The following is a 26,795-nucleotide window of genomic DNA, read 5'->3' as shown; positions in this document are numbered from 1 at the left end:
CTTAGAATCCTCCAGGGCGGGAAAATCCCCCAAAGCCCAGCCAACAGGGAAGAGATCCTGCTCAGAAGCCACATGTAATGAGAGTGCAAAACGCAAGTACATGGAGGCAGCAGAGATCCAACAACCCTAGTCAGAGGTCCTGGAGAGGTCTTTGGGGTAACTTGTTCAGGGTTTTTCAGACTTTTGTCAGTCTCTTGTGGAGAGCCTATTTGGGCCAGAGGAGTGCTGCATTGTCTGCAAGTATGCCAGCACTGGAACAGGGAGAGTTCCTTCCTAAGAAGGCTTCCCTGCCTCAGAACAACCAAGCAATTGAACCAATTGGAGCAGGACTAGGAGGACTGGAAGTCCTTTTCCATGCCTTTATTATCTCAAGGCTCAGCTGCGTCCTTGGATGATTTAGGGTCTCTATCCGGGGCTGGAGGTCAGGAGGCTCTGGCTGCTCTCGATCAGGGTGACGATCCCTCAGTGCACCATCTTTCCAAGCCTGCAACTGTTTCACATTTTGTTTCGGACATGCTATGTGAGTTGAAGTTGGACCCTCAGCAACCCTCTACCTCCCAGTGTTGCATCATGATTATGGAAGGAGTGGTTATGTGGCAGATGTTCTTTATGACATCATCAGAGTCTTGAGCAAGGTATCGACATATGCTCTGGATTAGACAGTGGGTGGGCAATTCATCCTCCAAGGCTGCTCTAAGCATATTACCCTTTAAGGCACAGATGCTTTTTGGCAAAGGCTTGGATGACCTCATGGCCAGCATTGCAGATCTCCGTTCCAAATCTCTACGAGGCAGCAGAATTCGGCATTCTACCTTGGATGGTAGAGGCACTTTTCATTCATCTCAGAGATCCCGTCAGTTATCCTCCAGTTCCTCTTATCAGAGACCTTTCTAAGGGTCCAGACAAAGATTTGGCAACTACAGACGTCAACAACCCTCTGGGTAGCACAGCCACCAAAAAGCCACAGTAACACCAGTCTGACTACCACGTCTCCTTTCATTGGTGGGAGAATGTTGACTTTCTGGAATTAATTGAAGCAGATCTCCTCAAACCACTGAGTCCTGGACATTATTTGAGTTTTCTCGTTCTCATCCAGATCTGTTCCTCGACTCCCCCCTCTGGAAAGTCAGAAAAGGCCAGGGTCCACATGACGGTACAATGACTCTTGGGCATTCATAGAACCAGTTCCCGAAGAAAAAAAGACTCCATCAGATACGTCATATACTCACAAGAGCTCATGGAAGCCATTCAGTTGGTGGTTCTGCACGAGGCAGAAATGCAAGAAGGTCGCTTCTGCTCCGGTTCACCACTGGACCACCAGAGAATTGAAGGCGAGAGGGAGCTAAAAGTTGTCACAGTCAGCTGGAACAGGAAGTAGGAAGGATCCCTCCTGTCTCGGCCCACTTCTAGACCCACCAGGTCTTATGGCAGGCCTGGCAGATGCCTGTAGCAGGCGCTGATCCAAATAGAAACCAAGACCCCCATTATCTCAGCTTATATTTCAGTATATACAGTAATTAAATTTGCTGATGACACAAAGTTGTTAAATCACAAAAGGATTGTAAAAAATTGCAAGACCTTGTGAGATTGGGTATCAAAATGGCAGATGATATTTAATGTGAGCAAGTGCAAAGTGTTGCATGTGGGAAAGAGGAACCAAACTATAACTGTGTGATGCAAAGTTCTATGTTAGCGGTCACTGCCCAGCAATGACCCCTAGATCCTTTTCCTGAAGATATGTTAAAACCCTCAGCTCAATGTGCGGCAGCTGCTGAGAAAGCAAATAGGATTTAAAGAATTATCAGGAAAGGAAAACAAAGATAAAAATGTTATAATGCCCTTAAATTGCTCTATGATTCGGCCGCACCTTGAATACAGTGTGCAATACTGGTCGCCATATCTCAAAAAAGATATAGTAGAATTAGAAAAGGTACAGAGAAGGTAAAAAAATGATAAAAGGGATGGGATGACGTCCCTATGAGGAACGGTTAAAGCAGCTAGGGCTCTTCAGCTTGGAGAAGAGACGGCTCAGGGGTGATATGACATAGGTCTATAAAATATTGAGTAGAGCGGAAAGAGTAGATGTGAATTGCTTGTTTACTGTTTTCCAAAATACTAGGACTAGGGGGCATGCGATGAAGCTAATAGATTTAAAACAAACCAGAGAAAATACTTCTTCACACAATGTGTAATTAAACTCTGTAATTTGTTGCCAGAGAATGTGGTGAAATCAGCTTAGTGGGGTTTAAAAAATGTTTGGATAAATTCCTAAAATGGAAGTCCATAGGCCATTATTGAAATGGCTTGGGGACATCCACTGCTTATTCTAAGGATAAACAACATAAAATGTGTTTCATTACTTGGGATCTAGCTAGGTACTTGGGACCTGGGTTGGCCGCTGTTGGAAACAGGATATTGGGTTTGATGGACCTTCGATCTATCCCAGTATGTCAGTTCTTATGTTCTTATAATTTCTACGTACAAAGCTGTACTTTATGAATGGAACGTAGTCTCCCTCATCCAAGAATTAATGTGTTACTGGACCTTCCAGTATACTGTATAATCTTTTATGAGGCAAATTTATAACTGCATGTGTAAACAATATTTACATGATTTTCACTGTACAGGTGAATTAAAAATAAACCAAAAAACAGTTGTTTGAATACTTGTTTTGAAAATTATCCCAAGGAATATATGTGCTTTCATTGAGATCTCTGTCCAACTCCTTTATATTTTGTTAACCGAGTCGAGCCCTCAAGTAGGGATGAATTGGTATATAAAACCAAAGATTGGATTGGAATGGACCTGCTTATTAGCACATTTCAAGTTCTCTGTGTTACAATACATACATGGGCTAGCAAACACAGTACATAAACATGTATCTTCAAAAGTATGCACATAAATGTAATCCCTCCCTGAGGCCCCCTCCCTCCCCAAAAAACCTCTACTTCAGATAAAATTATGTGTGTACAGATTTCATGCATGTAACTTTACACTCGTAAACTTTATACTTTATTTGCGTGGAATATTCCTTCTATCAAAGCACTTGATAAGAATAATAGCACAGAAAAGAGAGATCCACGTAACTCATTTATACTTTCCATAAATGTACTTAAATGCTCAGTAAATCTCTTGGATTTTAAAGTAAAGTAAGAGTGCCTCATATAAGAGAGTGCTTGACAGTACAGCAGGAAACTTCCCTGTCGGGTTAGAGTTGAATCAGTTGTTGATATTAGTTTCAAACAGGTGGTGGTTTAGTTTTATATTATAGTTTGATATTTTGCCATAGTTGCCATATTTTTGAGCTCTATCCCAGGTTTTCTACTGCTGGGGGGGGTTCTAATTTTGAAATTGCACCAAGACTTAAACACTTAAGTTTGAAAATAGATGAATAAAATTATATATTTTGTGTTCAAATTTTTGCAGTGTGTGGTGAATACTATAACCCAAATAGAAGAAATAGATCCTGAAGTAATAGTTAAGTAAGTATTTTTCCAACATAGATTTATGAAAGCTAATTATTCTATTAAAATTGTTTTTGGAGGCTCAGATCAAAGTTTGATTTTGGCAAATGTTCATGTATCAGACTTTTGTTTGCAAGAAGAACCAGAGTCAACCATTACTTGTATACCTTTATTATATTACTCCAGGAGCAGGTGTAATTCTGTGCATATGCATACCAGTAACACTGTGCAAATGTTTGTTTTATAAAATGCTCTCTTAAATGTCAGTCCTTTCTCACTCCACCTATGTGCTGCCTCCAGGAATGCCTATGTGTGTATATTACATAAAAGATCTGTGATACTGTAGGTAGAGAAAATGACCACACCTGGATTATTTGGTGATTCATGGATTTATGCACCCTTTAAAGGAAAGGATACATTTTATTTCTTATTACAGCTTTCTTGATCACTCCAGTTCCTCTTTCTTTGCACACTTAAGTTTCTTAGTCTGTCTTTTCATTTTATTGAATTTTTTAAAATGTGTTTTTTTAGAATGCTCTGTATGACTACCGTATTTTTCACTCCATAAGATGCACTTTTTTCTCCCCCCCAAAAATGGCTGGAAAAAAGGGTGTGTCCTATGGAGCGAATATTCTCTCCCCCCCCCCAATTAACCTTATTTAGATCCTCTGGCGGTCCTGCCCTTCCCAAACTAGCTAAGGCAGGGCCCCCCCCCGCCCCGTACTTTATTTTAGTTGGTCTGGCGGTCCTGCTCTTCATTCCGGTTGAGCTAAGCAGTTCAGATTGGCCCAAAAGGCAGGCGCAAGCTTTTCGCACACTGCCTTGTCCTGTACCACTCCATGAATGGGGGGGGGGGGCTGCCTGCCTGCCTACTTCCCTCGGTGTGTGTGGGGGCGCTACTGGAGGGTGGAGGGCCCTGCCTGTCACTAGGCCACTAGGCCACTAGGCCTGCCTGCCAGCCACTAGGCCTGCCTGCCAGCCACTAGGCCACTAGGCCTGCCTGCCAGCCACTAGGCCACTAGGCCTGCCTGCCTGTCATTAGGCCACTGGGCCTGCCTGTCACTAGGTCACTAGGCCTGCCCTGTCCCGGCCTACTACTAGACCACCAGAGGGGGGACAGGGTACAGAGCCTGGCAAGGCATGTGGGGTTGGGTGCAGAACCTGGCAGGGAGAACTTGGTTCAGAATGCTTTTTTTCTTGTTTTTCTCCTCTAAATCTAGGGTGCGTCTTAGAGTCAGGTGCGACACATGGAGCAAAAAACATGGTATTTGCTTTAATGCTCTGTGTTTTTCTTTTGTTTTGAGTTCTGCATTCTTCTTTACTAATGATGATGATAAAAATAATTGGTGTTTTTCAAATTTCTTTTTTCCCCCCAGACTTGCAGACCAAATGCGAATGATGAATTTCCCTCAGTGGCTTGATCTACTCCAGAATATTTTTTCCAAGTTTACCATATTTCTTCAACGAGTTAAGGTAAGGTTTAATTATTATTTTTTAGGTTTACTTGTACAGGCTGAGTATATTTTTATAGAGAAAGATACAAGACTTGAAGTCCTGCAAGATTGTTAACTATCTTGGCATACAAATTTTTTTCTTTTGTTTTAGTAACATAATAACAGATTGCAGATAAGGACCAGGATTCAGCTATTTGCCATCCTGATTTCTCTCTGTGTCTCTTGTCTTTGTCTGATATTCTTTTATGTGTTGATAATCTGTATTTTGTGAGTGACACCAGTTTTGCCTTTATTATTATGGCCTCACATGCATAAGTCATTTAGGGTCTCTTTTATAAAGCCATTGTAGCGATTCTTGCGCAGCAAACATTATACAGTCCGTTTAATTCCTATGAGCTATGTCACATTTGCCACACCGGTACTCGCTACTGCAGCTTTGTGAAAGGGGCCTTTAGAGCCGAAAAGCAGGGTCTTGTGTGAAAAATAGTTGTTCAGTGATGGGGTCAGCTCTGCTTCCAGTGTAGCTCACATTTTTAGTGGGCACAAGAAGGCTTTAATGTGCATGCTAAAGTTTATTACTTAGACTCTTGTACCTGGACAATGCATAATATAAAGAACTTACCTATATGTGTTTCACTCCCTCTCACACCCTGTCTTGGCCTAACCCTTTTGAGTTCCTGATTTTTCTCCTACTCCACATTCTTACCCTGCAGCCTGACCACATGAGAATTCTGCCCAGTCAGCAGGAGAGTGAAATAACCATCCTTAGCAGAGAGCTACATACTTAATTGCTATAGTGCCTCACCTCTTCCCTAAGGCAGGATTCCTGCTCTTGCGAGCTATCATACTGCCATCTCCCAGATTTATGCCCCTTTTAATTGCTTCCAGACATTTCTTCCCCCTTTTTAACGAGTATCCTGGCTTTGTATCAATTTTACTAGTAACTAGCCAAAGGTTTGGCTGAACTAGGGTTATTTTCTTACACCATTTTTGCTTTAGTCAGAAAAGTTCTGCTAGGAATTTTGAGTGTTCTTAAATCAGATTTTAAAAGAATAGAAATGTAGACTACCGTAAACAGGGTAGGTATTGACATGCAAGCTTACAGGGCATCGTAAGGTCTCTTCAGCAGGCAAGCTTATGCAAGTAAATCTGAAGTTCATATATACTAAAAAAAATTACAGGCTGTGAGCTCATGGCATTTGATTTCAACACAGAAATAAGTCAACAAAGAGGTTGATGGTGATATGTATCACTTGAATAAAGCTAGTATATCAAAACGGGTGGATACTGAAACCGTATTTGTTAACTTAAAAAATGAAAGTATTTGTTTAAAATTAATCTCTCTGCTAGCATGCTCCAGAGGCAAAACTGTTTTAATGAAATATTTATTTGAAGCATGAACTTTTTGAGGTTTTTCCATTTCAGGAAAAAGCTTTTGCTGGATATTTAGGGGCTTGTTTACCAATGTGTGTTACATTTTTGTGTTACAGAAATTAATGTGCAGTAAGTGGGAAATTCTGTATAGGACGCCGGTCTCAGCAGCCACCTAAGAAGTGGCTGAGAATTACAGACTGGCATCTTATACAGAATCGCGTCTGCTCTGACAGACAGACGCCTATCCCTGCCTAAGCGCCTCGATTCTCTAACGGGCACCCGTGTTGCAAGAGCTGGTTAGAAAATCACATTGCCATCAGCTCTTTTTGGCAAGGGAATCCCCCTGCTGCAATCAAGTGAGCGGCAGAGAAGCCCCCCATCCCCCATTTTGCTGGCCTACATTTCAGGAGTCTGTTGCAGCCCTAGGGAGATGCCTAGGGCTGTTTAAGCTCACCCAAAGCCACTTCCAGGCAAAACCACGCCCAGCCTTGGGCAAGCTTACGTGTCCTGACACATCTCCCTCAACTGCGACAAATGCCTATGTCCTGATTGGCTGGTTAGACAGCAGTAGAATGTCTACTGCCGCCTACAATTGGGACGCTGCTTATAGAATCCGGCCCTAAGTGCAGGGGCCATGCACTAATTGTTGGTGGCAAGCCCAGGCTATCCCCTGTAGTTAATATGAACCAGAGAACACATTCATATCAAGTTATATTGAATTACCAGACCTCAAATACCCAAGGCACTACTTAAATAGGTTTTCATGCCCTTACTGGGGTGGTACATTCATCATTGGTCTTGGTAAAGTGACATGTGCTGTGCAACATTTTTATAAATATATTTTTTAATTCAATTTCAATAAATATAAAGTGCATTGGGTGCATAAGGTGCCTTCCTTTTTTTAACACCTAAGTATATATGTTTCTTAGGCAACGTTAAGTCTTGTTCGTGGCATTGTTCTTTTGGTCTTGGACAAGAACCAAAAGATCAGGGAGCCTGAGAGATGTTCAGTCCAGAAGAATCCTGGGAGAGAAAGTGATGTGGACACAGAAGTGGCTTACTTGACACATGAAGGCATGTTCATAAGTGATGCATTCAAGTGTGAGCTTTCTGCTGTAGCTGCTGACAGCACTGCTCAGAGAAACACCTCTCCCAGTAGTGAGCCTTGTGGCAGTGACTCCATATCAGAACCAGAATGCACTACTGACTCTTCTTCAAGCAAAGAGCACACATCTTCCTCTGCCACACCAGGAGGGGTAGAAATAACGTGAGTGATAAATAATCTAAAACATATCACTGCTGAAACAAGTACCGTATTTTCACGCATATAACGCGCACGTTATACACGATTTTACACTAATTTCTTTCATTACAACTCTAGAAGGAGTACCACATTCTTATTTGTCAAAAATCTGGAAGATGTGGTAGCGCTTACTATGTAATCTCACTGTATTTAATAGGCACTTGTGTACAGTTTGACATTTGTATGTGTATTCCAGCGGCTGCTTTGTGCATGTGAAAACTGAGATTAGCTGCTTTTTTATTTTTTTTTTTGCATGTCATGGCCTCCTAAACCAAATTGGCCTCCCACCTGAATATATTTGATCTCCCATCTTATTCCTGTGCTCTCACTTTCCCAGAGTAAGCCAAGGTCTTCAGGGGCAGGAAAGTTGTCTAATTGTTCCTGCTTTACTGGTGTTGAAATGCTTGATGATGCCAACTGACCTGCAGCTCTCTTTTGCTCCTCTCATACCGGTCAAAGAGGAGTAACCACTCAGCTAGTGTAATTTTAAATTTCTGCACCGGTAAAGTAGCAATAGCTAGGCATTGCTTCTGCTCCTCGAGACTTCATCTTGCCTTGATGTAAAATGGAGGAGAAATATAGAAAATAACATCAGATAAGATCTTATCCCAGGACAAGCAGGCAGCATATTCTCACATGTGGGTGACGTCATCTACGGAACCCCAGCGCGGACAGTTTTTCAAGCAAACTTGATTGAAGTTTCAAGCTTGCTATGCTGCACCACGCATGTGCATGCCTTCCTGCCCATTAGAGGGCGCATCCTCACCTCGTGGTCCTCAGTTCAGTTTTTTCTGCGGAGCCAGAAGCCCTGTGGAATTTGTGCTCCGTGCCTTTTGCCTTCTGACACCGCGGCTGGGTTTGTTTTCTCGGTCGCTGTGCTTGATTTATTGTTTATCCCAGGACAAGCAGGCAGATATTCTTGACTGATGGGTGACGGCACCGACGGAGCCCCGGTACGGACAATTTTAGAGTGATTGCACTCTAAGAACTTGGAAAGTTCTGGTAGGCCGCACTGCGCACGCGCGAGTGCCTTCCCGCCCGACAGAGGCGCGCGGTCCCCAGTTTCTTAGTTTCCGCGGAGCTAAGAAGACGCGTCTCTCTCAACGGCCGTTGTGAGAGAATTTTTTTGTAAACTTCCCGCTCGCGAAAACTTTTTGAGGAAATATTTCCTTCCCTTTTTTCTTTATTTTCTTTTTAAAAAAAAAAAAAAAAAACATTTTGTTTTTTCTTTCTTTTCGGTTTTGCCCCGGCGGGGCCTTTAGCCACCATCGAGGCCTCGGCCTTCGATTTGGCTGAAGCCGTTTTCACATTCATGCCCCCTCAACCCGGCTTCAAAAAGTGCCAGCGGTGTGCACGACCAATTTCACTGACTGATCCTCATAATTGGTGTCTCCAGTGTCTTGGTCCCGACCATCGAGCGTCAACCTGCACCCGCTGTGCAACTTTGAAAAAGAGAACTCTTAAAAATCGAGAGATTCAACAAAAATTATTGTTTGGTGCCGAAATGTCTGATTCTACACCGGCACCGACATCGGCACCGGCGCAGTCGGCACCCACATCATCGACACCACGCGATACCGCGGCGGTGTCGACTCCAGGTAAGCCGGCTAAGAAGCCTTCCCCGTTGGAGCGTCCTCCGGTCTCGATGGCAGCGAGCCCAATCCTGCCGACCTCGAGGCGCCCACGGAAGCGCTCCGCTCCAATAGAGGTGAGCCCCTCTACATCGGAATCCTCATCCTCGGAGCGTAGAGCGGCACCGCAGGTACCATTAAAGAAAAAGACGGTACCGGTGCCTTCCCTTGAGGAGCGTATAGCTGCTGTTCTGAAGGCGCAACTCAAAGAACAGTTACAGCACCTCCTGCCTTCAGTCCTAGCACCGACTTTACCGGTACCAGTCCGGTCTGAGCCACCGGTACCGATGGTGGACCGTCCTATTTTATTATTTATTTAATTTTATAAATATACATTCATACAGTATGTATATAGGAAAGAGAGATTAAACATATTAATTAAAAAGAAAAGGAAAAGAAGAGAACTAAACAACTTCCATTACAGTATCAATCATCTCTCAAAAAAAAAGTCCACATTATGGGAGAAGCAATTCACATTGGTAGGGCCTTATATTATTACAGAAATTATAATATCATACAAAAAAAAAATGCAGTGTTACTTCTTCAAACAAATAAAATCTGGACCTTATTCCACTGTGGAAGCACTGGACAGCGTTACCCCTTTAGCCTCAAGAAAAAATCGTAGTTGGGGGGGATAAAAAAAAATATATGAATGTTGATCCAACAAGATCAAACATTTGCAGGGATATCTAAGTTGAAACTTAGCCCCCAAAGACAATACACTTTGTCTCATTTCCAGGAATTCTTTCCTTCGGGATTGAGTTAATTTAGATACATCCGGAAACATAGAAATCTTAGAGTCCATAAAGGTCACCTCTTTAAGCCTAAAAAATAACCTAAGAAGTGCCTCTTTATCTTGCTGAAAAACAAATGTCACCAGAAGTGTAGAATATGAGATGACTTCGTCCTCTGAGGTTTCCAAGATTTTCGTAACATCCATAGGACTCAAATTAGTTGAAGCCTCAGTTTTAGAAGCCTTCTTTGAAATTGGAAGGTAATAAACTTTGTGTAATGGAGGAAAACCATTCTCGGGGTATTTAAATATCTCTTTCAGAAATTTATAAAATAAATCTTTAGGCATCATTGCTAAAGTTTTAGGAAAGTTAAGTAATCTTAAATTCAACATTTTAGTATAATTTTCCAAATTTTCTACTTTCCTTATTAATAGCAATTTGTCCTTCATTAAAGTAGTCTGTGTTAATTGAATGCCTTGGACCCGTTGATCCAGGCAGTCCATCTTTTCCCCCTGAGATTTTATTTCCTCCTGCATAGAGTCAATCCTTACATTGTGTGCATTTACCAAAGGAAGAGTTCCTGCACATAGTTTGTATAGAGAGTCTAAAGCAGTCCAAATAGATTCCAAAGTGAACTCAGTTGGCCTTACCAGTGGGGGGACTGATGGAATTTGTCCCCCAACCTCTGATGCCAACTTTGCCTTCTCCAACGCTGAAATCTCTGCCTGAGCTAGCAGGGAAACCGGTAAGCCCTCCAGCTCTCTCGGGGTGGATCCTTCCTGTCCCTTCAGAGCCGCCGTAGTTCCCTGGTCTCGCGGCTGTTGGGGAGGCTCGGGTCCTGCAGGGCTAAGTGAAATATCACTCCCGATGGCCGAGACTTCCCTCTGCCTCGGCTCAGCCGGTTCGCCCCAGGGTGAAGAAGAAAAGAAGCTCAGGATCGTCTCCTGTCTTCCCGGGGTAAGTTCAGCCTGCCGGGCTGTGACAGCCGCTCTTCCCCTTCTTTTCGGCATGCCGAGCTAAGAAAAATAACCCGACTTTCAACGAGGAAATTAATTAAGCAGGAGAACCGATAGTGAGCGTCCTCACTGCACCGCGGCCATCTTGCTTCTGGACCGTCCTATTTTATCGACGTCCACTTTATCGGTACCGGTACAGTCGGTTTCCTCGGTCTCCATGCCGATTCTGGCACCGGAGCCGAGAGCTCACCATCAAGCTGTACAGACTTCGGCTCCGGTGCGTACAATGACATCTCCCGGTACCGAATCAGGCAGGTCAGGGAAGTCTCTTCGCAAGTCCCGGCATTTAGAACCTTCCACTCCAGAGTCTCGAGACCGGAGTTTTCAGGTTCGAGACCCTGACTTATGGGGCGATTCGGAGGATCCTATTCTTTCGGAGGGAGAATGCTCTTCTGGTGATGAGGACCCGTCTGCTTTAGTAGCCTCCTCTAGACCAGAAGTGTCTTCCTTTTCTTCATTTTTGAAGGAAATGTGTGACTCTCTCTCCATTCCTTTGGAGGCTGAGTCAAAGAAATCCAAAGCTTTCCTAGATGCCTTGGACTTTGACCAGCCTCCAAAGGAATACCTTAAGTTACCTCTCCATGATATTTTGAGAGAGACATTTTATAAGAATCTGGAATCTCCTTTAACTATACCTGGAGCTCCTAGAAAATTGGATTCCTTGTATAAGGTCATTCCTATCCCTGGGTTTGACAAGCCCCAACTACCTCATGAGTCCCTTTTAGTTGAGTCCACTTTAAAAAAGTCCAAAGGGGCTAGTGTATATGCCTCAGTCCCTCCTGGCAGAGAGGGCAAATCTATGGACAAGTTTGGTAAAAGACTATACCAAAATGCTATGTTGGCAAATCGATCAGGAAATTATGCATTCCATTTCTCTTTCTATCTTAAGCAGCTGATACAAAATCTCACTGCTTTTGAGAAATATCTTCCTGATCGGAAAAAGTCTGCTTTTCACCACACTTGTTCATCTCTTTTACAGCTCCGAAAATTCATGGTAAGATCCATTTATGATACTTTCGAGCTGACTTCCAGAGCCACAGCCATGTCAGTGGCCATGCGAAGGCTAGCCTGGCTTCGTGTTTCAGAACTGGACGTTAATCACCAGGATAGGCTAGCCAATGCACCTTGCTTAGGGGATGAGCTGTTTGGAGATTCCATGGACTCCACTACTCAGAAATTATCGGCTCATGAGACCAGATGGGACACACTTCTTAAAACTAAGAAGCCTCCACCTACCAGGCCCTTTCGTCCACAATCAACCTACCAACGTAGATTTGTGGCTCGTCCTCTGCCTCAAACTGCACAACAGCCTAGACGTCAGAGGCAACAGCGACCAGCTGCTAGACAACCTCAGCAACAGCAGCAGGTAAAACCTACACCTGCACAAAAGTCTACCCAACCCTTTTGACTTGGTTCTCCAGAACATAGCCAGTCTTCTTCCTTCTACCCAACTTCCACAACCTATAGGAGGACGCCTTTCTTATTTCATAAGCCGTTGGGAACTTATCACGTCAGATCAGTGGGTCCTGAACATCATCCACCACGGCTACTCTCTCAACTTTCAGACTCTACCTCCTCCAAGTCAACCAAAAGAGTCTGCTTCGCACACTCAGTCTTTCCTTCTTCTCCAGGAGGTTCAATCCCTTCTCCTTTTGAACGCCATAGAGGAGGTTCCTCTAGATCAACAGGGACAGGGATTCTACTCCCGTTACTTTTTAGTCCCCAAAAAGACAGGAGATCTCAGACCCATTCTAGATCTCTGCGATCTCAACAAATGTTTGGTCAAAGAAAAGTTCAAAATGCTTTCTCTGGCCACTCTTTATCCTCTTCTCAATCAAGGCGACTGGCTATGTTCCCTCGATCTCAAAGAAGCATACACTCATATACCGGTCAATCTGGCCTCCAGACAATACCTACGCTTCATGATCAATCGCTGTCATTACCAATACAAGGTGCTACCCTTCGGTCTTGCCTCCTCTCCGAGAGTATTCACCAAATGTCTGATTGTGGTGGCTGCCTTTCTACGATCTCACCACCTTCAGGTCTTTCCTTACCTGGACGACTGGTTAATCAAGGCCAATACATCTCAGACTGTTCTCCTGGCCACCAACCAAACCATCAGGTTTCTTCAACTTCTGGGGTTCGAGATCAATCTACCCAAATCTCATCTCATCCCCACTCAGAGGCTTCAATTCATAGGAGCTGTCTTGGACACAGTCCTCATGAGAGCGTTCCTGCCGTCCAACCGTCTTCAAACGCTTCAATCTCTATGTCAGCAGGTGCTTCCACAGCGTTCCATCTCAGCAAAGCAAATGATGATTCTCTTGGGTCACATGGCCTCCACAGTTCATGTCACACCCCTCGCACGTCTTCACCTGCGCACCCCTCAATGGACCCTAGCTACCCAGTGGTCCCAAGCGACGGATCCTTGCTCACGTCACATATCTGTGACGTCATCTCTTCGTCAGTCTCTACAATGGTGGTTGGTATCCTCGAATCTATCCAGAGGTCTTCTGTTCCATCAACCTCCTCATCAACTAGTCATCACCACCGATGCCTCCCCTTATGCATGGGGAGCTCATTTGAACGAGTTTCAAACTCAAGGCCTTTGGACAGCCCAGGAAAAGAAACATCACATCAATTTCCTGGAACTCAGAGCGATGTTTTATGCCCTCAAGGCCTTCCAGCATCTTCTCTTTCCTCAAGTTGTCCTGTTGTGCACAGACAATCAAGTTGCGATGTACTACATCAACAAACAGGGTGGGACGGGCTCCCGCCCCTTATGCCAGGAAGCCCAGAAAATCTGGACTTGGGCCATAAATCACCATCTATTCCTGAAAGCTATTTACATTCAGGGAGAGAAGAATTCCTTAGCGGACAAGCTCAGCAGAATTCTCCAGCCTCACGAGTGGACACTCGATCCTGTAACTCTACAATCCATCTTCGCTCAATGGGGCACTCCTCAGATAGACCTCTTTGCAGCTCCTCACAATCACCAGCTGCCCCTATTCTGCTCCAGACTCTACTCTCCTCACCCTCTGACAGCGGATGCATTTCTCCTCGACTGGTCCAATCTGTTTCTGTATGCTTTCCCTCCTCTGCCTCTCATGTTACGAACCTTGTTCAAGCTCAAGAGGGATCGAGCAACCATGATTCTGATTGCTCCAAGGTGGCCCAGGCAACATTGGTTCTCCCTTCTACTTCAACTCAGTTCCAGGGAACCTTTTCTTCTGCCTCTGTATCCTTCTCTGCTTACTCAGCATCAGGAAACCCTTCTACATCCCAACCTACAGTCTCTGCACCTGACAGCTTGGTATCTCTCGGGCTGACTTCTCATGATACGCTCTTGTCTCAGCCTGTTCGTTCAATTCTGGATGCCTCCAGGAAACTGGCCACTCTGCAATGTTACCATCAGAAGTGGACACGGTTTTCTTCCTGGTGTCTTCTTCATCATTATAATCCCACTTCCCTTGCAGTGGAGACCTTGTTGGATTATCTTCTTTCTTTGTCAGACTCTGGCCTCAAGTCCACTTCAATCAGAGTCCATCTCAGTGCTATAGCAGCTTTTCATGAGCCAGTCCATGGAAAACTCCTCTCAGCTCATCCCTTGGTATCCAGGTTCATGCGGGGTCTTTTTAATGTGAAACCACCTCTTAAAGCCCCTCCTGTTATCTGGGATCTCAATGTAGTTCTTTCCGCTTTAATGAAACCTCCATTTGAACCCTTGGCTACCGCTTCTTTCAAGTTCCTCACTTGGAAGGTACTTTTCCTTATTGCTCTTACCTCTGCCAGGAGGGTCAGTGAGCTACATGCACTAGTTGCGGATCCACCTTTTACAGTCTTCCATCATGACAAGGTGGTTCTGCGTACACATCCAAAGTTTCTCCCTAAGGTTGTCTCTGAATTCCATCTCAACCAATCCATTGTTCTGCCTGTCTTCTTTCCGAAACCTCACTCTCATTCAGGGGAACAGGCTCTGCATTCTTTGGACTGTAAGCGGGCTCTGGCTTACTATTTAGACTGTACTAAGCCCCACAGATCATCTCCCCAACTATTTCTGTCCTTTGATCCGAATAAATTGGGACATCCTGTTTCTAAACGTACGTTGTCTAATTGGCTGGCAGCGTGCATTTCATTCTGTTATGCTCAGACCGGACTGACACTGGAAGGTTCTGTCACGGCCCATAGAGTCCGAGCCATGGCAGCATCTGTAGCTTTCCTCCGTTCCACTCCTATTGAGGAAATCTGCAAGGCTGCTACTTGGTCCTCAGTTCATACTTTTACATCTCATTATTGTCTGGACGCTTTTTCCAGACGGGATGGACACTTCGGCCAATCTGTTTTGCAAAATTTGTTTTCCTAATGGCCAACCTTCCCACCATCCCTCTTTTGTTAGCTTGGAGGTCACCCATCAGTCAAGAATATGCTGCCTGCTTGTCCTGGGATAAAGCACAGTTACTTACCGTAACAGGTGTTATCCAGGGACAGCAGGCAGATATTCTTGCGTCCCACCCACCTCCCCGGGTTGGCTTCTTAGCTGGCTTATCCTAACTGGGGACCGCGCGCCTCTGTCGGGCGGGAAGGCACTCGCGCGTGCGCGGTGCGGCCTACCAGAACTTTCCAAGTTCTTAGAGTGCAATCACTCTAAAATTGTCCGTACCGGGGCTCCGTCGGTGCCGTCACCCATCAGTCAAGAATATCTGCCTGCTGTCCCTGGATAACACCTGTTACGGTAAGTAACTGTGCTTTTTGTTCGTTCGTGTGTTCGAAATCATCGGGAAAAAAAAAGTTTTTCGTTCCGGCTCCGGGGGCTCCCGGTAGCCGCGACCGCGGGACCTCGCTTGTTTCCGGCCGTGTTTCGTGTTCATGTCCCATCCTTTGATGGGCTTTAAAAAGTGTACCCGGTGTGATCGGCTGCTTTCCATCACCGATCCGCACCGGTGGTGCCTTGTTTGCCTGGGTGCGGATCACCCGACTGATTCCTGCACTCGGTGCTCGACTTTTCAGCCTCGAGCGCTCTGCCGTCGGCGCGCCCGCATGGCGGAGCTCCTTAGTGTTGACCCTGCGGCGGGGAAGGCCTCGACGTCGGCCTCGGCCCCGGCTTAGACCTCGGCCTCGACTCCCTCGACCTCGCCGCGGAGACCTTCTTCGTCGAAGCCTGCGTCCTCGACCCCGAAGTCCACTGTGGGTAAGTCCTCACTTCCTTCTTCTACTTCAGGGTCTTCGAAGATGCCATCCTTGGGCTCCTCGACGGGGGCGGGGGGGGTCGTCCTCAGCCCCGCCCCGGGCGTCGAAGTCGGGTGCTCCACGGGAATACTCCTCGCCGAGGTCGCCCTCGAGAGAGCACCCGCCGTCTTCGGACATGCCATCTATGATGGCTATACCGGTCTTTCAGGACATGCTCCGAGCGCTTATTGCCTCGGAGCTGTCCTGTGCCATGGCCCACCTGCAGTCGTCCTCGACCGTAGCTTTGACCTCGGCTCCGACCTCAGCTCCGGTGGTGGTCCCGGCCTCGACCCCGACCCCGACCTCGACCCCGGCAGTGGACCAGCCTGGGCAGAGTGTGCAACCTCGGGACAAGGTGCGCCGGGTTCGCAGGATTTCCTCCTCCTCCTCGTCGAGGTCCTCCCGCGGGTCCTCGCCCTCGGGTCGGCCCCGGGCGAAGCACCGGTCCCGGAAGCCCAAACGTCCTCGGGGGTCTCCGCGGAGGTGCGGTCGCTCCTCGCCGACCTGGGAGGCGCAGCACCTCGGGGTTTTGGAACTCCGCCTTGATAATCCGAGGCTTCTGCGTTCCCCTGCAGGGAAGGGATCCAGAGACTCATCCCCGAGGAGGAGGGGGTGGACCTCGGTGCCTCGGACCCCGGGGACTTCCCCGAGGAGCTCCTCGGGTCGTCGGAGATCTCCGACTCCGACGAAGTCCCTTGGTGCAGTTTCCTGGGGTTCAGAGTCTGGCACCTGGCGGGAACCCAGATACTCCCGGGAGGCTTCTCTGTCCTTCATGGCGGCAGGGGCCTCGCGCTCCTCTTCCCCACCCTCGAGGCCCTCTTCATTCTCGAGGTTCGTGGTGGATATGGGGAAGGCCTTGGACCTCGACCTGTTTTCGGGGTCTCAATATACGAAGGACTTTTTGGAGGAACAGGATTTGCCCTCTCCTCAGCGGGAAGCTCTGCGCTTGCCTTTGCACAAGATCCTCCATCATACGTTCTTGCGCAATTTGGAGTCCCCTTATGCGGTCACGGCTGTCCCTTCGAAGATGGAATCGAAGTACCGCACGGTTCCCTCTAAGGGCTTCGAGAAGGCGCAATTGTCCCACCAATCTTTGCTGGTGGAATCCTCGTTGAAGAAATCCCAGCCTTCTCACGTCTCTGCAGTGGTTCCACCTGGGCGTGAGGGGCGGACGCTAGATAAGTTTGGGCGCCGCCTCTACCACAATTCTATGATGGCCAATAGAGTGCTCAACTACGCCTTCGCCTTTTCTTCTTATCTGCGGCGACTAGTCAAATCTATGCCCCGTTATCACGGGGTCCTGCCTGACTCCCATAAGGAGGACTTTAGAGAGCTTATTGATACTTTGTCCCAGCTGCGTCTCTTCCTGTTTCATGCAGTCTACGACGCTTTTGAGTTGTCGTCCCGGGTCTGCGCCTTTGCCGTGGCCATGCGCCGTCTTGCATGGCTGTGCATTGTCGATATGGACCCGAATTTACAAGAACGCCTGGCAAATTTGCCGTGCGTGGGGTCGGAACTGTTTGATGAGTCCCTGGAAGCGGCTACCAAGCGCCTGTCCGATCATGAGCGCTCCTTTGCCTCATTGGTCCGCCCCAAGGCCAAAGTAGCCACTCCGAGGCCTTACTGACCTCCCCCGCGGCGCTACCCTCAAAAGTCCACGCCGGCTTTTTCTAGGCCTCCTCCTCGGCGACCCCCTCAGCAGGCCAGGGCGTCCCACCAGAAGCCTCAGGCGCAAGCGGCGTCCAAACCGGCGCCGTCTTTTTGACGCTCTGAGCGGATGGGGGCGGGCCCCCTCCACGCTGTCGCCGTCCCCGCTTCCAATCGGGGGCCGGCTGCGAGCTTTCCATTCGACCTGGACTCGGATCACGTCCGATGCTTGGGTGCTCCGTGTCATCTTGGAGGGTTACTCCCTCAACTTCAAGGAGGCTTCTCCGGACAGCCCTCCCGGCGCGTGTCCTTTCAACTGGACACAACTTCCCCTTCTCCTCTCGGAGGCCAGGGCCTTGTTGAGTCTCCGGGCAGTCGAGCGGGTGCCCCCCAACCAACGGGGTCAGGGGTTTTACTCCCGTTATTTTTTGGTCCCGAAAAAGACCGGGGACTTGCGCCCCATTTTGGACCTCCGGAGGCTCAACAAGTTCCTTGTCCGGGAGAAGTTCCGTATGTTGTCGCTTCCGGTCCTGTACCCACTGTTGGAGGAAGGGGATTGGATGTGCTCCCTGGACCTGAAGGAAGCTTATACACATGTTCCGGTGCATCCCGCCTTCCGCAAGTTTCAGGTGGGGGAGTTGCACCTTCAATACCGGGTCCTCCCCTTTGGCTTGGCTTCATCCCCTCGAGTCTTTACGAAGTGCATGGTAGTTGTCGCGGCGGCCCTGCGATCTCAGGGTCTGCAGGTCTTTCCCTACCTGGACGATTAGCTGATCAAGGCCCCTTCCAGGGAGGGGGTTATCTCAGCGACCCGACAGACTATCATCTTCCTTCAACGTCTGGGGTTCGAAGTGAACTTTCCCAAGTCTCAGTTGTGCCCGGCTCAATCCCTTCAGTTTATCGGGGCCGTGCTGGACACGGTTCGCCTCCGTTCGTTCCTCCCCCCTCCTCGGTTGGAGGCCCTGCTTTGACTGAGCCGCCAGATTGCGCTGCAGCCCTCTGTATCAGCTCAGAGTCTGATGATTCTGCTCGGCCACATGGCGTCGACAGTTCATGGTGGGCCGTTCACCCGCTTGCACCTGAGGCTTCCTCAGTGGACCCTGGCCTCCCAGTGGCGTCAGGATCGGGACCCGGTCTCCAATCCTGTAACAGTGACTCCTTCCTTGAGACGCTCGCTCCGTTGGTGGACCAACTCTTCCAATCTTTCCGGGGGTTTGCTCTTTCTCGTCCCTCCACATCGCAAGGTCCTTACCACGGACTCTTCGGAGTACACATGGGGGGCTCATCTCGACGGTCTGCGGACTCAAGGTCTATGGTCGGCGGAGGACCGTCTTTGTCACATCAATGTGTTGGAGCTTCGTGCCATTTTTCTGGCTGCTTGAGCGTTCTGCCACCTGCTGCACGATCAGGTAGTCCTCGTGCGGACGGACAACCAAGTGGCAATGTACTATGTGAACAAGCAAGGGGGAACGGGCTCTTGGTCCCTGTGCCGGGAAGCCCTGTGCCTTTGGGAATGGGCGGTCTCCCAGAACATCTTCCTCCGGGCGGTTTACATTCAGGGAGAGAGGAACTGTCTGGCCGACAAACTCAGTCGTCTGCTACAGCCGCGCGAGTGGTCGCTAAACTCCAGAGTTCTGCACGAGGTCTTCAACCGCTGGGGGACTCCTCAGGTGGATCTGTTTGCCTCCCCGGAGACTCACAAGCTGCCCCTCTATTGTTCTCGGATGTACTCCCCGGACTGTCTCGAGGCCGATGCCTTTCTTCTCGACTGGGGAGGGAGGTTCCTGTATGCGTTTCCTCCTTTCCCTCTGATCTTGAGAACATTGGTACATCTCAAATCGACCAGAGCCACTATGATTCTCATTGCACCTCGTTGGCCTCGTCAGCACTGGTTCTCCCTGCTTCTTCAACTCAGTGTCAGGGAGCCTCTGCTACTGCCTGTTTTTCCCTCTCTGCTGTCTCAGAGTCGGGGGTCACTGTTGCATCCCAATCTTCAGTCCTTACATCTGACGGCTTGGTTCCTTTCCCCTTGACTTCGCTTCCCGTTTCTCAGTCTGTACGGGACGTGTTGGAAGCCTCGCGTAAGGTTTCGACTACGGCTTTGTTATTCTCAGAAATGGACAAGATTTTCCTTCTGGTGTTCCTCGCACCATCTGGATCCGGGTTCGGTCCCGGTGTCTTCGGTTCTGGAATATTTGTTGCATTTGTCACAGTCCGGGCTGAAGACGACTTCCATTCGGGTGCATCTCAGCGCTATTGCTGCTTTCCATCGGCATCTCGAGGGTCGGTCTCTCTCTCTTCATCCTCTGGTTGCTCGTTTCATGAGGGGACTTGTGAATGTTCATCCTCCTCTGAAACCTCCTCCTGTAGTTTGGGATCTTAATGTGGTTTTGGCTCAGCTGATGAAGCCTCCTTTTGAGCCTATTGACAAATCTCATCTTAAGTTTCTCACTTGGAAGGTGATCTTTTTGCTTGCGCTCACATCCGCTCGTTGGATTAGTGAGCTGCAAGCTTTGGTTGCGGACCCGCCTTTTACTGTGTTCCATCATGACAAGGTGGTTCTTCGCACTCATCCTAAATTTTTACTTAAAGTTGTGTCTGATTTCCACCTCAATCAGTCCATTGTTCTTCCGGTGTTTTTTCCGAAGCCCCACTCTCATCCTGGCGAGGTGGCGCTTCACACACTTGACTGTAAGAGGGCGTTGGCCTTTTATCTTCAGTGCACTAAGTCTCATCGGAAGGTTCCTCAATTGTTTTTGTCCTTCGATCCTAATCGGTTGGGACGTCCTGTTTCCAAGCGCACCTTGTCCAACTGGTTAGCTGCTTCTATCTCTTTTTGCTACGCTCAGGCTGGTCTCACGCTCCATGGTCGAGTCACGGGGCATAAGGTCCGAGCTATGGCAGCTTCTGTGGCTTTTCTCCGGTCTACGCCGGTCGAGGACATCTGTAAGGCTGCCACTTGGTCTTCGGTTCATACTTTCACCTCCCATTACTGTCTGGATACGTTGTCTAGAAGCGACGGCTGGTTTGGCCAGTCGGTTTTGCGTAACCTGTTTTCCTAAATTGCCATCCTCCCACCTGCCCTTTTTTGGTTGGCTTGGAGGTCACCCACATGTGAGAATATGCTGCCTGCTTGTCCTGGGATAAAGCACAGTTACTTACCGTAACAGGTGTTATCCAGGGACAGCAGGCAGATATTCTCACAACCCGCCCTCCTCCCCGGGGATGGCTTCTTTGCTGGCTATGGAACTGAGGACCACAAGGTGAGGATGCGCCCTCTAGTGGGCAGGAAGGCATGCACATGCGTGGTGCAGCATAGCAAGCTTGAAACTTCAATCAAGTTTGTTTGAAAAGCTGTCCGCGCTGGGGCTCCGTAGATGACGTCACCCACATGTGAGAATATCTGCCTGCTGTCCCTGGATAGCACCTGTTACGGTAAGTAACTGTGCTATATGGCCGGTCCAGTCTGCCCATTCATGTTAATTGCTCAGTTCTACAGTCACTCCCTCTCCCTTATAGATTCTCTTTGCTATTCCCATGCTTTCTGGGACTCAAATTCAGTTATCTTCTCCACCAGAAAGCTGTTCAATGCGTTCATCACCCTTTCTGTAAACAAATATGTCCTTAGATTATCTGTCTACATCCCTTTCACTTTTATCTTACGCTCCCTTGTTCCAGAATTCCCTTTCAACTGAAAGAAGCCTACTTCCTCTGCATTTATAGCATGGATATATTAAAATATCTTTTATCACCTATCCTTTCTACTAGTTTTCTTCCAAAATATATTTTGAGATTTTTGTCTGACTACATATGCTTTAGATCAGGGGTGCCCAAAACGTCGATTGTGATTTACCGGTCGATCGCAAAGGCAACGCCGGTAGATCGCAGAGCCAGTGTTCTCCCTAACATTCCCCCAGTCACTTTCTCACCTTTAAAGTACTGTAACTACGGCAGCCTGCAGAGTGAACGTAGCAGGCTGCCGTCAGCCTCTGTAGCACGTTCCCTCTGCCGTGGTCCTGCCCCCTATATCAGAGAATGTGCGGGACCGCGGCTGAGGGAGTGTGCTACAGAAGCCGACGGCAGCCTGCTACGTTCGCTCTGCAGGCTGCTGTAGTTAACTTTCAACTGTGGTTGGACCAGTGCAAAGAATGGAGGTGAGAACTGACCTGTATTAAGTTAAGTTTTTTTTAAGTTTTAAGTTTTTTTTATTAAGTTTTTTATTAGGATTTTATATACCGCCTATCAAGGTTATCTAAGCGGTTCTACAATCAGGTACTCAAGCATTTTCCCTATCTGTCCCGGTGGGTTCACAATCTATCTAACATACCTGGGGCTATGGAGGATTAAGTGACTTGCCCAGGGTCACAAGGAGCAGCGCGGGGTTTGAACCCACAACCCCAGGGTGCTGAGGCTGTAGATCCAACCACTGCACCACACACTCCTCCTGTATGCAGGGAAACAGTGGAGGTAAGGCTCCAAACGTCGGGGTAAAATTGTGTCTGTTGCAAGGACACTGGCGGGAGGGGGATTGCCTTAGAGATGCTGGATTGGGGGAGAAGGACAAAAAGACCTTGAGGAGGGGTGGGAAAGCAGCCTTGAACCAAAAGGGAGGGGGAAGACAAGGCAAATAAGGCATATCCTGGACTCAAAATGTTAGCAGAAGGAAGATAGAGGGAGAAACCTGAAACAAAGGGGAGGCAGAAGAGAGGGGGCCGATGTTGGACTATGGAAGGTGCAGATAGAAGAAACAGAGGGGGAGAGACCCTAAGGAAGAACAGAGAGATGCAAGATCAGAACAGAGGAGGGAAACATGTTGCCAATGGGGTGGAGGAGAAAGGAAGAAAAGCTGGACTCCTGGAAGGACAGAGAGAGATGTTGGTTGGGGAATGGAACGAGGTCTGGAGGACAGAAGAGGTGCACTCGGTGTATATATATATGCACCTCTTCTGTCCTCCAGACCTCGTTCCATTCCCCAACCAACATCTCTCTCTGTCCTTCCAGGAGTCCAGCTTTTCTTCCTTTCTCCTCCACCCCATTGGCAACATGTTTCCCTCCTCTGTTCTGATCTTGCATATTTATTTATATATATATATATATATATATAAATAAATATGGAGGGGTCTTTTACTAAGGTACACTAGCTGATTTAGCGTGCACTAAATGCTACCGCATCCATAGAATATAATGGGCACATTAGCATTTAGCGCATGCTAAATTGGCTAGCGCACCGTAGTAAAAGAGGGGGGTATATGTTTGGTATTTTTATTGTTGGTAGATCATTTTGACTTGGTCATTTTAAAAGTAGCTCGCAAGCCAAAAAAGTGTGGGCACCCCTGCTTTAGATGAAGACCACTGACCATTTTAGTAGCCCCCTAGACCAACTTGACCCAGTTTATATCAAGAATTTTACACAGTACTTCACAAGAAAGCTTACAAAAGGCTTATACAGAGGCAATATCACCTTTTTAGAAACATAAAACATAGAAACATGATGGCAGGTAAAGGCCAAATGGCCCATCCAATCTGCCCATAAAGTGATTCCAACGCCCAAATACTGAACATCTTAACATTTCTTAATCCTCCCTCCCAAAGACCTTTAAAGTACAGATAAGATTGTGGGAGACCTTTCTATGCAGCCTTTTATCAAGAATTCATACCTTATATGACTAGTCGCACAACAACTGTCCATGTACCTAGAAGCCCACAACATCCTACATCCATCCCAATCCGGATTCAGAACCAACCACAGTACAGAAACTCTTCTGGTATCTCTACTAGACATAGCTCGAAGTCACCTCAGCCAAGGAAACAGACTGCTAATCATCCAATTTGATCTCTCAGCTGCATTCGATCTGGTGGACCACTCCATACTTCTCCAAATACTAGACGCAATAGGAATCTCAGGTAAAGTTCATAACTGGTTCCAAGGCTTCCTTAAAACTAGAACATACAGAGTCAAATCAAAAGACATTCTATCTAAACCATGGTCGAATCCATGCGGAGTACCACAAGGTTCTCCCCTCTCTCCCACACTTTTCAACCTATTCATAGCTTCCCTAGGCACCACCCTGGATGCCCTAAATATTACTTCTTTCAGCTATGCGGACGACATAACCATCTTCCTCCCATTCGACATAAACGACCCAATCTCCTCAGGACGCCTGAAAACTACATTGGAAACAGTGGAAAAATGGATGACAGATCACAAGTTGAAGCTGAACTCTGACAAAACTAAATTCTTACTACTAGAGAAGGACAAAAAACCATCCCTAACAGAACTGGAAGTAAACTCAATCAAGTACCCTATACAGAGCGCCCTCAAAATCCTAGGTATACATTTAGACAGACGCTGCACAATGCAAACACAAATCCAAAAAATCACCCAAAAAGCATTCTTCACAATGCGAAATCTAAGAAAAATCAGAAAATTCTTTAACAAAGAGCAATTCAGGATCATTGTCCAATCCCTTGTGCTAAGTACTGTAGACTATTGCAACAGCCTCTACTTATCTTGCCCGACCAACACAATAAAAAAACTACAGACCATCCAGAACACAGCCCTCAGACTCATATACTCACTCAGCAAACACGACCACATTACCAATGCATTCCTTGAATCCCACTGGCTACCAATAAAAGCAAGAACACAATTCAAACTCTACTGTCTCATTTTCAAAGTAACCCACGGCACGGCACCCAGTTACCTAATTAACCGTTTTCACCACTACCTCCCACCAAGAAGAAGGAGAACACAGAACCTCTTCACCTACCCACCACTCAACGGTACTCGTCGTAAGAAACTTTACGACAACCTTCTGGGGACACAGGCAGCTAAAATAGACTCTGACATCTCAAAATTACTGACCAAAACAACAGACATAAAAGAGTTCCGCAAAGAAATAAAAACATTACTGTTCAAAAAATATCTCCCATCACTCTAACCACCACCCAATGAGCTCCCAATCAACGACTTCGGAAACACCCACCTATATTATCTTTTTATCTGTGATCTAGAATGTACTGTAATCCTTCTACACTACACCCGATTTAACCGATCGAGTCGACATGTATTACCTCTGTAAAATGCATTATCTTCTGTTATATGTATTATCTTCTGTAATAAGTATTATCTTCTGTGAAATTGTAGGATCATAACTCATTACTGTTCCTGTAACTTACTCTTATCCTGAAATGTAATTCTACTGGAATGTCCCAGATATTTTCTATACTGTAATCCGCCTAGAACCGCAAGGCACAGGCGGAATAGAAATCCCTAATGTAATGTAATGTAATATGAAGAACCCTCAGATTTGTAAAGCAACAATTACCACACCATTTGGTACTTAAATCTACTATTAAGAAGGTCAGGAGGGCAATAACCCATTCTTTGGTGCCTCTGGGGAAGGGATACCTATACTGTGGACTTTCTTGGGAGCAAGTTTTATTAGAATATTGTAGTCAAATTATGCATAACTTCTTATCAGCTCTTCATAAGCCAATATATGAAGAACTTTTGGTTCAAGATAGAAGGCATTTACACTATCTCTCTTAGGACAACTATGAAGGCCATGGCTCACTAGCAGACAAAGGGAAGGAATATGAGAAAGCATGGTCTGGTCAGCCTTGCTTTTGAGACTGAATTGAGAGCCTCTGCAGTACATTTTTAATACAAGTTCACACTCATTGTTGCAGGCTTCTGATTTAAGATTTGATATAAAAGAATGGATTGCTGATGTTTTCTTCAATGAAAATCTCTTCAGTTATAAAGACATAAGAACATAAGAACATAAGCAGTGCCTCCGCTGGGTCAGACCACAGGTCCATCTTGCCCAGCAGTCCGCTCCCGCGGCGGCCCGAACAGGTCACGGCCTGTCTGAGTCACCAGAAGGGGCCCCCTTGCCACCTTGGTTTCCCATTGAGTCTTATCTTCCCATCGAAGTCTTAACCCTCTGGTCTTGCACATGCACGACCTGGTTGGATTTCTATACTTATTACTTGGTTTGCTTTCTATACCTGTGTTACATCCCAGCACCTCTCTCAGTATCCCACGATCCCCCTATCCCTCAGGAATCCGTCCAATCCCTGTTTGAATCCCTGTACCGTACTCTGCCTGATCACTTCCTCCGGTAGCGCATTCCAAGTGTCCACGACCCTCTGGGTGAAGAAAAACTTCCTTGCATTTGTTCTGAACCTATCTCCCTTCAGTTTCTCCGAATGCCCCCTCGTGCCTGTTGACCCCTTCAGCCTGAAGAATCTGTCCCTATCCACCCTCTCTATGCCCCTCATGATCTTGAAGGTCTCTATCATATCTCCCCTGAGCCTCCTTTTTTCCAGAGAGAAGAGCCCCAGCCTATCCAACCTCTCGGCGTATGGGCAGTGTTCCAGCCCTCTTACCAGTTTCGTTGCTCTCCTTTGGACTCTCTCAAGCACTGCCATGTCCTTCTTGAGGTACGGCGACCAATATTGAACGCAGTATTCCAGATGTGGACGCACCATAGCTCGGTACAATGGCATGATGACTTCCTGCGTCCTGGTTGTTATGCCCCTCTTTATGATGCCCAGCATCCTGTTGGCTTTTTTCGAGGCTGCTGCGCACTGTGCAGATGGCTTCAGTGATGCGTCCACCAGCACACCCAAGTCTCTCAAGACTGCTGTCTCCCAATAGTGCCCCCCCCCAATTTGTATTTGAACAACGGGTTCTTTTTCCCTATATGCATGACCTTGCATTTTTCCACGTTAAAGCGCATTTGCCATTTGTTTGCCCAGTCTTCCAGCTTGTCCAGGTCCCTTTGCAGGTCCTCACACTCCTCCCTAGACCTAACTCTGCCGCACAGTTTGGTGTCGTCTGCAAATTTTATAACCTCACACTTTGCCTCTTTTTCCAGGTCATTGATAAATATGTTGAAGAGTAAAGGCCCCAGCACCGATCCCTGTGGCACACCGCTT

The 26,795-nt window shown here is 47.1% G+C and overlaps 1 protein-coding gene across 5 annotated transcripts in view; it reads left to right on the top strand.

Moving 5' to 3' along the window:
* Window positions 1-26,795, top strand: part of VPS54 (VPS54 subunit of GARP complex) — a 285,872-nt gene that overhangs the window by 120,753 nt on the left and 138,324 nt on the right. For all 5 annotated transcript variants that reach the window (XM_033938671.1, XM_033938667.1, XM_033938668.1 and 2 more), the window contains exons 11-13: window positions 3,427-3,482; window positions 4,841-4,937; window positions 7,222-7,559. In XM_033938671.1, the coding sequence (XP_033794562.1) occupies window positions 3,427-3,482; window positions 4,841-4,937; window positions 7,222-7,559 (491 nt within the window). The remainder of the gene's footprint in view (window positions 1-3,426; window positions 3,483-4,840; window positions 4,938-7,221; window positions 7,560-26,795) is intronic.

The sequence above is a fragment of the Geotrypetes seraphini genome, chromosome 3 (assembly GCF_902459505.1).
Source record: "Geotrypetes seraphini chromosome 3, aGeoSer1.1, whole genome shotgun sequence".
NCBI lineage: Eukaryota > Metazoa > Chordata > Amphibia > Gymnophiona > Dermophiidae > Geotrypetes > Geotrypetes seraphini.
This window is presented reverse-complemented; position numbering and strand designations above follow the sequence as displayed.